This window comes from Cataglyphis hispanica, chromosome 5 (assembly GCF_021464435.1).
Source record: "Cataglyphis hispanica isolate Lineage 1 chromosome 5, ULB_Chis1_1.0, whole genome shotgun sequence".
In the NCBI taxonomy this organism is placed as follows: domain Eukaryota; kingdom Metazoa; phylum Arthropoda; class Insecta; order Hymenoptera; family Formicidae; genus Cataglyphis; species Cataglyphis hispanica.
The window spans coordinates 9,126,264-9,137,874 of NC_065958.1; the positions used below are offsets into that span (position 1 = coordinate 9,126,264).

The window sequence follows — 11,611 nt, forward strand, 5'->3', positions numbered from 1 at the left end:
ATTACAGTATAGAGAAAATGAAACTGCAGCTTGCCTCATTTTAAGAATGGATTCTAATGTAATGGATAAAAACAATCGATTTTTTTGTTGCATAATCGAAAATACATTTCAAAAATATGCTATTAAAATATTAAAGTTGAATTCACAAAAATAATGAAGTTACAGGCTATTTAGTGAAACACAGAGTTCGAAACAGCAAGCAATGATAGTGTAAGGGAGATATAAGTTTGGGTGAAACAGGAAATCGTGGATTAGGCTTTAAAATCGCCGTCATGTGACATTGGACAAATCGATTCCTTTTGTAAAGACTATTATCTCATTCTAAATATAATGGAAACACACACAATATGAATGTCATGATCAGAGAATAAATGCAAAGTATTCATCGATTCTTATAATGAAAAACGACTACTGAGAATGGTCATAGCTTAGAAAGATTCAAAGAAGCTTGGTATGATCCAAATGGTATGGTAAAATGAAAAAAATAAGCAGCAGAACTTTTTCGAGAAAGAGAAAAGCATACTTTATGGTTCCAGAATAACAGATGAAATGTTCAGATCGATTTTTTATCTGTAAGTATCTCAAAAACTTTATAACGTTTTTCTCGAAATTATATTTTTTAAATTGACGTACAAGAACTTAAACTAACCGACCGATCAATTTCGCACAAAGTGCGAAATTCCATTTGATTCGTTATAAATTTCTTCAATCTTTTTTCTATCTTTAATTAAATAAACCATAAAATTAAAATGATAGGAAGAATCATTTATATGATTCTTCCTATCATTTTAATTTTATGGTTTATTTATAACATTTTTATTTAACAATATAAGATTAATAAAGAAACTTTTTTTTAAATATAATTTTAAGCTATAATTTTTTCAATCTTATATCTTTTTTTTAAATAAGCATGATACCACTATAAACTACCTAACTGTAAAAAAATATTTGATTTTTGGTTTTCAGATGACTGTGATAGATGTTAGATTGATGTATGCCAACAAGAGATATATTGCCGAAAACCATTAACATTATATGCTCTATTAAATATATAATAAAAAATTTTTTAGAAACCAAAATTTTTTATATTTTAAGAATGCCTTTTTATATTCCAAAAAAATTTTTTCGGATATCATTAACAGTTCTCTAAAAAAAAAAATTCATAGAGATCTGTTTTTAGAGCTGTTATATTTGGAATCCTCTCTTCATGCCTCAGAAAAATGTACATTAGAAATTATTTTTCTTATTATTTTTCTTTTGGAATTTATTTTTTTTACAAGAAACAAGTATAAGTTCGTGTACATAACATTTATAACAATGTCATTAATAAATTAATTACTATAATACACATTAAAGCTGTAGCATGCACAAATTACTTAAATTTAAATACATTTTTTTTCTTCGCGTCTCCAGGAAGATGTCTGGTACCTAATAAAAGACGAGCCTTATCCTCTTCCTGCGGCGCAGATTCCTCAGGCGGCCCTCTCGGTTTTATCTGCAATTTTTGTTTGATGGCTTGACTTAGTATTACACGCCTGGAATCGCTCTTCATAGCCAGCAACAGATCTAGCCATGTCCATGTCACGTTATGATACTCTAAAGTTGGTATAACTAGCGCAAAATCACGAACATCTTCAAGATTTTTCTCTTTGTTTCCCTGCAAGAGTGAAATTGAAAGAGTTTAACAAATAATTTGCATGAAAGCAAATGAGAGCAATAAAAGAGTTATTTTAACTTTTTTAACTTATTACAGATCATTACCTTATATGATACGCGTACAGGTACCTCCGGTATCTTAATATATATGAATAATTTGTTTTTATCAGCTCTTTCTTTCATTTTTTCCACATCGTCTCTCCTCTCGATAGGTACATAAAAAGAGGAATCACGTTGCGGCGCTGGCGCTTCCTCTATGCCTTCTGGATCTCTCTCAGGAAAACAAAACTTGAGCATAGTATTGAAGAATTTTTTTGTCAAACCTAAAAAAATCAACTTCATAAGTAGAAAGAGCCAAATAATGATTTATAAATTACAAAACTGAAAAAGATTTATATAAGCAGTTCCAAATTTAGATATAAAAATGATAAAGCAGTGAAAATATTGCATGTCCAAATGGCTGAATATGCAATTATTCTCTTAGAAATATTTTGACTTTTAAATTAACTTTCATATACAAAAAAGAACATCAAAAATAAGAATCCAAATGAAGATGGTAATGTATCGAGAATCAAAAGTGAAATGAAAAAAACAAATTCTGTCCACTTTAGCTGAGCAGAGAGAGAGAGGAGAGAAAGAAAGAGAGAGAGAGAGAGGGGGGGGAGAGAGAGAGAGAAATACGTCTTAAAAATAAAATAATTTATAAAGATTAAATTAGATAAATGAGATAAATTTAATAATGAAATAAATAAAAAATAAATCCAATAATGAAATAAACAGAACAAAAAAGACGAGAACTAAAAAGAGATACATAACATGACGTATCAAAATAAAACTGTATATTGTCTACTATAGTTACTATAGTTATATTTTAATTTACCTATTGTAAGAGGCACCACATTGATCTCAAAATGCTCCTTCACAGATATCCCCGCTACTGGCGCTTTTTCTCTGCAGAAGACTCGAAGAGCCCTTTGCCGATCTACAGGCATATTGCTTTGTAGCTCCGTGGGTACAAGTACCTCTGTATAAGTTTGATTTGGTAATAGATTCGTCATTCGGACGTATCCCAGTTCCAACAAATGTTCCACCGAGTCATCAGTTTTACTAGTTTTTGTATAAAGGAAATTAGTCAAGATAAGATCGGCTATACCTAGCTGACCGTCTGCGTCCGTCAGCCTCCATTGTGCATGTTTAAAGCAAATCTCAGCCACTCTAGCTACCGCAGCCGGTTTGTCCTTCAGTGTAGCCGAAGCGGCCGCCGGTGCAGTGGTCTCTTTGTAACAATTCAACATGACGTCCAATTCTTCCGCCTTGGCGCTAAGTTGTTCCTTGCATTCGAAGACATTTGCTTCTAAACGTTCCATTTCCGTTAATAATTCTGAGCTCGATTCTTCGGCCAGTGCCTTCTGTACTAAATACGTCTCGCGTTCCAAGCGCCTCAATTTCGCCACTAAACCGCGCACTGTATTCTGTAACTGCTGTATTGGTCTTTTCTGATCTTCAACAGAATGTAATTGCAATTGGAATCTCATCCTCTGCAATCTCTCTGAAGCTTCCTTTCGCCTCGGCTCCACGTACAGCAATAAGTTATTAACTATGTCCAAGATCATTGCGTATTGCAACGAATTAGTGCATACATCCAGATCATGATGCATCAATGTAAACGCGTCAGCTGCGGTCAAATCTTTTCTCTCCCATGGACTAACTTCTTCTCTTGGTGGAGGTGGTACCTGATCCACGGAGCTCACGTCCAATGTTTGACCATAACCAACATAAAAGAACTCACATTTGCATCGAGATACTATGCGTTGTAATTGATGTTGTGGACCGCCACCGCCTCCTACTGTTTGACTAACCACTCCACCTACGCTCTGACCAGATCCCACCAGAGCCGGGACATCTGGCAGACCAACTATGATGGTGGAATCTTTCTCCTAAAATGTGATACATGCTAAATTTTTGCTATAGAGAGTGTATAAAAACTTCTTAATATTTTGGAAAATACGCATTTTCAAAAAAAATGTTTCATACAAAAGTTGTAGAGTTTTATATGACACATTACATAGCAATATTATTATGACCTTGAATGACATCAAGGTTACATGAAGATTACCTTCAATTTCTTAAATGGAAATCTATATTTTTCTCTGAATGTTCTTGTAGCTTACCTCGAGAGTTTTTCAAAACACTATAATAAAGTATTTTTTGAGTGATTTTATATCTGAATTTGATGTATTTTGATATAAAATATCTCGCAAAATATTTAGTTTTCAATAAACTTACTGTAAGACTTTTATGTACAGTATAATAATGAGATGAATCAAATAGTTTAAAAAAGAATAATTCTTATAAAAAAATACATTGTAAATAATTACATACCTTTTCTTAAAAACAATTATTTTCTTTACACCATTTGATTCATTTCATTATTCTATACATAAAAGTATTACGATACAATTATCGAAAACTAAATATTTTATATTTTATATTAAAATGTGGCAGATTAAAATATAAAGTAATTCAAAAAATACTTTATTATAATGTTTTGAAAAACTCTCAAAGTAAGCTACAAAAATATGCAAAGAAAAATATTTCGTTTAAGAAATTAAAGATGATCTTCACGTGGCCTAAACAACACTATTCAAGGTTATAATAATATTAGTATGTAATGTGCCATATAAAATTCTACAACTTTTGTATGAAACATTTTTTTCGAAAATGCGTGTTTTCCAAAATATTAAGGGGTTTCACACTTTTTGTATACCCTGTATATATTTCTCACATTTTGACAGATATACCTGTATATTATCCAATGTCAGCCACATAATATTATCGTCGATATTATCATCGATGTTCGCACATACAGTAGCATAATACTGCATGCATTCCAAGGAACCGACCCAGGTTGTTTTCGGAACGAGAGATCGCTCCTTCCAAACCGGATGATGGACTCTCTGCAGTATCTCCGCTTTAGCAGCTGATAGAATAACGTAGCCGCGAGTCTCGATGCCTTTCAACAGCACTTGGCTATTCACCAAAGCGACTAGGAAAAATTTTGCTTAAGTTCTCATCTTTTGCATTAGTAAAATAAAAATGTAATTCTTCATTTTACATAAATCATTATTTTGTAATATTTATAAATAAAAATGAAGCAAGAAATATATACTTAGCCAGTTCTTGTGTAAGACATCATCTTGATGGCACGCCGCTAATCCGCGTAGCTGTTGTCCCCTAGTCTGCACAGATAGATCGTCACTGAAAGCCACAGGTTTGTTCACAGCTTCCGCTATCAACCTCTGCAGCATTCCCACCACCTCGCCTTGCTGCGGCTTCACTGAAGGGGACGGTGTTACTTGTGTGGGCGTGCTCTGTTGATCGACTACGGTCGGTACTCTAGCGGTACGGTTCTTATGCGGCGTTGAACTGTTATCCCTGTGGAAACCTTTGAGCGCTGCGGTTGACAAATTCTTCTTGAGCTGCTGAGTCTTGATAAAGGAGTCAAAGAGTGCGAACGCAACATCGCGATTAGTCTTCGTCCAGGCGCCTCGCAGATCGTGCACGACCAGTCGATGAATCGGTGTGTCGCCGCTTACACCGGTGACCATTGCCTCTCTGCCATAACTGACCCGTGCTACACTCAAGCAGTAACACTTCTCGACCGGTTGGCGCAACGATGCGCTCTCTACTTCGTCTTCTTGTAATGCGCTTTTCAGCCAAATCTCGGCATCGCTCAATTCACAATTCATGTACACAACAGACCATTCTGCCCGTGGCCGATGGATTAATCCGTCATCAATTGGATGTAGTGCTAGATTATGCTCCGAACTGCAGGCTACTCTACCTCCAGTCACTTCGAAGCCGCGTTGCATGGCAAATGACATCCAATAATTTACATGGAAACGATGAAAGGCTAAAGTCAGCCGGACTTTCCTGTAGTGCCTGCTGAGTTGTTTCTTTCTAGGTCTGATGTTTTTGAACAATGGACCTTTTCTCGTAGGTCTTGTCGCGCCTGATAATATTAATTTGAGATTTTCGAACCATCTCAATGTACTGCCATAGAGTAACGCTGTTGGTGCGCTAGCCAGCGTAGGTGATCCAGTTGGCTTAGTCTCGAGAGAAAGACTGACATTAAGATTTTGAGAGCGAAATGCTCTAAACGAGTCATGTTCTTGGTTGCTCGAATACTCGGGTAATCGATCTGGGGCGCAGGGTATAGCAGCGTGATGATCACGCGGATCGCCTAGGCATACCCATGCTAATTTCATACTTAATCTGACATTTGGCAGGTGTAACAATCGGCAATCGTCGTATTTGCTAGCTGTACGCACGTACACATCAAGATCTCCTTTAATGATAATTTTGCCTTGCGTCCAATCGAGCGCCAATCCAGTCCACGTGAGTTCCATTTCTTCTGTAGTATTGTATGGATCCAAAGAACCATGCAGCAACACCGTCAACTGTTTTACACAAAGCGTCAATCTACCGTGAAGGGCTAATCGCATTTTATCCCAGAATGGCAACGGTGGACTCGGATCTCTCGATGGGTGAAGAATTTTCTCAAAGCTGAGGTTGCACTGAGCTATCACTGGTTCCCAGCATGGCCCGAACGCATATCTGAATTTATCGATGTCCCAATTGAGATCGTGATAATATTTCAAAGATGTCATTCCCCTTTCTACCACTATATCCTCCCAGGGTGCGCCAATTTCAATTCTGACGGTTCTCTTAGCCCTCAATGGCGCTAGAGCTTCTGCCCCAGCTAACCTACCCCATATATTTAGACTTTCCACTAAAAGCAGCGGCTGCGGGAAATCGCGAAGCTGAAGTTTCCATTCCGCGCATTTTAGACTGATTCCTCGGATCCATAACGTACTGAATTCCAAACCATCTTCAGGCCAAGGTGTTTCCGGATCCATCTCTTTAAGAACTCTTACCTGTCTCTCTATACCATTTATGGAAGGATCAGCTAAAGCTAATATCTCTAGATCTAACATAGTCCACGCAAACAATCGAGTTCTCGGCGGACCTGTTCGTTGCATTTGCTTCCATCTTTGTACATAGATTTCTGCATTTTTCTTATTTAAACTGGCATATAATTCTTCGACTTTTCCTTGTGGAAGCAATAAGTGCGCACGACAGAGCTCCTGTACCTTGGCATCCAACATCGCTTGTCGCTTCAAACTTTCCTTATATTCATCTTCTAATAATTCGTAATTATCACGCAAACGTACTTCAAATGGATCATCACTGACCTCGAAAGTCCACTCTTTGATCTTGATGATCAAATCGCAGGGCAGAGATTCCTGTTTAGGCATGTTCGAAGAATGAATCTCTTTTAACCATTTTCTGATGCTAAATAACTCATTCTGTATCGCGTTTGAAAATTGATGCTCATACGGAAAACAGATTTTAATAGAATCGATGTTTAATGCCCAGCATTCATTCCAATCCAGTACGAAACCTTCGTTGCTTTGCCTCTCCACTCGAACTTCAGCATTATTGAGTACTCTGACTAACTCAAAGCCCTCGATCATAATTATGTCAGCAATATCTAAGGTAACTCGAATATAGGTGAGTCTCCATTCGCCTTGCGACCAGCGTAATTGATCAGACGTCAGTATCAAAAAATGTTTAGTAGAAATGTCTATAGAAATAGTAATCCCACCCGTGGCTAGTAAATCCAAAACGCGTTTCTTTTTATGCACCTCTAAAAGTGAAAATAGAAAAAAATAATTGTTTAATATACCTAAATACAGGATGTTGACCACAATTAATATTAATTATTCATTAGTAATTAATAATCAGGTTTAATAATAAATGTTCTCTAGAAAAAGAAACAAATTACATTTACAACATTGTTTTTTTTTTTTTTTCTAATAGAATTATTGAAATATTTGGGATATCCTTGGCCATCATTCAAGAAATTTAAAGGTTCAACTAACAAATCAGCAAGAGTTAAGTGAAACTTTTGAACCAATCTGGCATCAAATTTAACAATTCAATGTACACATTGTCGAGAAGTAGTTCGTCAAATTAATAATTTATTATTACCTTCGATACGAGTTGCGCTAATTTCTTTCATGACAATAGATCTGAAATCTTTAGACTCCATCCAGACTTGCAATAAACGAAGATGTAAATTAGGACTCCATGCTAGATTAGTGCCATCAAGACTAATGTTTACAGCATCAGAATTAATCGCAGTTTTGCACTTTCGTATTGCTAAAAATGGATGAGTTAAAGTTTGGGCATGTTGACACATAATCGGCTCATTTTTATTGAGAGTTATTGCACTCATGCCTTCCGCCACACCAACAAATCGCTTTGCGTTTTGTTCCAAAGTAGCTATATCTAAACGCGTCATTATAGATACTAAAACATACGTATGTAATTTAAGACAAATTTTTAAACAGCATTATAAATGCATACACTATTGTATATTTACATTTGTTTTCTGCGATAAAGAATAGATTACAATTTGTTATTTTGAGATTCAATTGGATAGGATTACATGATACTGTAACTTTCCTTTTCGCCACAGGTTGCTGATACTTTTTGTAACATCTATAATAATTTTTATGATTATTTCTGTATGTCATATGTTCCTTTTTAAATATTAATGTTGTCTATCTAATTTTACTATTACTTGTAAGCTTGTTCAAGAAACTTTGCAAGCTCCAAACTCCATTCTGCTATAAGAGCGTCGACTGCAATTCCTATAGCATTATTACGACTTGTTGCTAGCAATACCCCTATAGAGAGCGGGCTTCCCCATTGATGAGACATTTCAGAGATGTTGCCATTGGCACCATTTAAAGTACAATATAAAGACTCTAAGACTAGTTCCGTATTTAAATTTTCGGTTTTGTCTGTGTCAAAGACATAGAATACATATAATATCGTACATAGATGGAATTAATATTTCAATTCATAATTTAATAAAAAATAAGCATAGTGCACCTGCAGATAAATTCAATGAAAATTTCATGTGTGTGACACTGCAAGCTGCTTCTTGTACATCTGGCAATTTTATATTCAATGAAGAATCATACAGCTCAGTATTTAATGTTATTTCAAAATTTGGTAACTTGTTTTTCAGTGATATATTGCTAACAGGCTTTGAAATGCCACTGTCATTATTATACAGCAACTCCCAGTCTTTATGATCATACATTATTGAAAGAGTATTTAGCTGTATGGCAACAAATAAGATATTCTCCTCTAGCTGTATATAAAATTGAACAATTATGACTTAATTACGCATTCTTGTTTAATTTATTTTCATTAATATACTTTTAACTTTTACCTTTGTATCAATTGACATTGAATGTAGAGTTAAAATAGGGAGTTTTCCACGTATGCACAGACCATCTAAGTTTACAGTGAAATTTAATTGTGTTCTGTTAGCTTGAAACTTTGCATGAACTTGAAGACTTCTTAAGGTACCTTCTAAACCTATCATGTTACTATCTTCTCTACCAGCTATTATCAATGAATTGCCAATTTTCAATGTAAAGTCCTAAAAATATTATTGATGTCTCTTTAACAGTACATTTGATTATAATAAAAATGATTATCTTTATATCTATCATTATTTATCTATAATAAAAAAACTTACTTTGGGCAAAATAGGTGCTAATCTAGTAATTAAGTCATCAGAGGAACTATTATGTACATTGCTGCAAGTATAAGTTGTAGTATTTAATGTTCTTCTATCTCTTAAGAACTGAAGGAGACCTGCACCACCAGATCCTTCAGTTTGAACTATTCCAATACATAATGTCTATAAATCAGACCCTATATAATTTCTTTTGAAAACAAATAGTAATCAGATATTTGACACTTATTAAAAATCATTGTATACATTATCTTCAGATATAAAATAAATATTATGTGTCTATATAATATTAGAAATATTTATTATCAAGACTAATTTTTTCATATAGATTAAAATATCGAGGCAACAAATTTTTGATACTCTACCTCAACTGAAAGTTCTCCTTGAGCCTTAAAAGTTGCTTCAACTGTTCCAGCAAATGTTACTTGCGAGAGACATGCATCGGAAGCATGTTGCAGTAATTTCATTGTTCCACCAACAATGGTGGCAGATGCTAAAAGTGTGCATGCACCATGTACAATACTGGCATCTAAACTCAAGCTTTCTGCATTTCCGTTAGCCAACCAGCCATTGCCAAGAGCAAGTAAACTTATGTTCTCCACATGTACAGCCATAAACTAAAATATAGGAATTAATAATGAGTATGTTTTTCATACAATAAATATAATTCTATAAAATGAAAAATAGAACTCTTTCTTTTTGTATAAATATCTTATACCTGCACAGATTTGATTATTATTGGAGGTATCTTCTTATTTCTAAAATCCAATAGTTCATTAGACTGTTTTATCTTACAAGTTGGGTGAACCGGAACATCCTTATTTATTCTGACATCCTTCATAACAACAGCTAATAACTTTGCTACATCGCTACTAAAGAAACTGCTGCGTATGCGTATTTCTTCGACTTGCTAAAATTAAATATTGTTATATTGTATCTTAATATTTGCATAAAATGTGACTGACTTGTACAACTCACCAGTGTAAAACCATTTTTAGTTATATTTACATCACGAAGCCTAAAATAAGGTAAAGAAATATGGCCCACTCGCAAATGAATTTTATAACAACGTTTTACTATCCATGCTAATAATCTTGGTACTATCCTATTAAATAGACAATTATGTAAAATAACCATTTTATGCTGACATTATTTTTATCTAAGTTCTAATACTTACCGGGTAAAAAAACAATAAAAGATTAAAAAGACTATACAAAATGCGAGTAATCCAGTCATATTCTTTACATGCAATTAAAAATTTGATATTTCCCAATTAAAAATATATCTTTTTCTTCTTTATAATTGACTATTAAACTTTTATGCAGAATTCGCCTATATATCAGTCGGTGTTTTAATTAATCCTAAGTCATATCAATTATAAATACAAATTAGCTTTTTTTTGTGAAGGCGTATATAGCTTTGTTAAAGGCATTGCACGTTAAAAAATTTTAGTCGTAATCATAAGGTCGTAAGAAAATTGACCAATCACAATCAAACATTCTAAACATAATAAGAATGTTTGAATTGTGATTGGTTGATTTACTTACGGCTTTACAATTACGACTAAAATTTTTTAACGTGCAATGGCCTTTATTGTAAGTGCTTTGTAAAGCTCTTACTAAAAATATATTTTAGTTTCCAAATAATATTGCAGACACATCTATGACCTAATTTACACCGATAAACTTTAATAACTACTACACTGGCCAATCATAGCCAGTGATGAAAAGCAGTGATGAAAACTCTTAAGAAATATCTCGGACATGCGCAGTAGTGCAAACGTCAGAAGACCTCAATAGCGTATAGTGTATATTGAAATAATAGTACCGTTATACCCCTTATAGGAAAAAAATAGATAATGTTAAATGAAATATAATATATAATTTGGTTTTTAAAATTTATTTTGTTTATCTTTAAAAAGATAACAGGATTTTAATATATTATTAGCATAAATATTAACAAAAACAAAAGAAAATTTATTTAGGCTTTAAAAAGTGCCTTATATCACATTTTAATACGAATCTGCCGAGATTGGTCACATGGAGCAGTGACGTCATTCACGCATGCGCAGAAGGTTTTGCCAGTGGGATAATTCCCACGAATTTTCATCACTGATCGTAACTATTCCTTTAAAAAATGGAATTCAGCAAAAAGCACAGGCCTAGTTTACACCGATAAACTTAAAGTGTAAATTGGTGTAAACTAGGCCTATGCTTTTTGCTGAAAAGCATCCAAAAAAGCGCTCAAAAGCATTTGAGCCTAGATAGAACACAACATTTATAATAAATATTTATAAATATTTTTTACTATTTATTTTTTGAAATATTATATAAA

General features: G+C 33.9%; 1 protein-coding gene across 3 annotated transcripts; it reads right to left on the minus strand.

Moving 5' to 3' along the window:
• Window positions 1–1,169: 1,169 nt before the first annotated feature.
• Window positions 1,170–10,704, minus strand: LOC126850125 (protein KIAA0100). 3 transcript variants are annotated; one of them, XM_050592819.1, is made up of 15 exons: window positions 10,455–10,704; window positions 10,256–10,382; window positions 9,996–10,187; window positions 9,643–9,894; window positions 9,278–9,442; window positions 8,966–9,178; window positions 8,620–8,884; window positions 8,306–8,528; window positions 8,105–8,223; window positions 7,711–8,031; window positions 4,826–7,366; window positions 4,458–4,702; window positions 2,537–3,593; window positions 1,762–1,979; window positions 1,170–1,657 (listed from the first exon to the last, which is right to left on the minus strand). In XM_050592819.1, the coding sequence occupies exons 1-15, from the start codon at window positions 10,511–10,513 to the stop codon at window positions 1,373–1,375; spliced, it is 6,282 nt and encodes a 2,093-aa protein (XP_050448776.1). In that variant the 5' UTR covers window positions 10,514–10,704; the 3' UTR covers window positions 1,170–1,372. The 3 variants fall into 3 exon arrangements, with proteins under 3 accessions (XP_050448776.1, XP_050448777.1, XP_050448778.1); XM_050592820.1 differs by lacking the exons at window positions 9,996–10,187; window positions 10,256–10,382; window positions 10,455–10,704 and having other exon boundaries at window positions 9,278–9,467; window positions 9,643–9,781; XM_050592821.1 differs by lacking the exons at window positions 9,996–10,187; window positions 10,256–10,382; window positions 10,455–10,704 and having other exon boundaries at window positions 9,278–9,338; window positions 9,643–9,758.
• Between the last annotated feature and the right edge of the window lie 907 nt (window positions 10,705–11,611).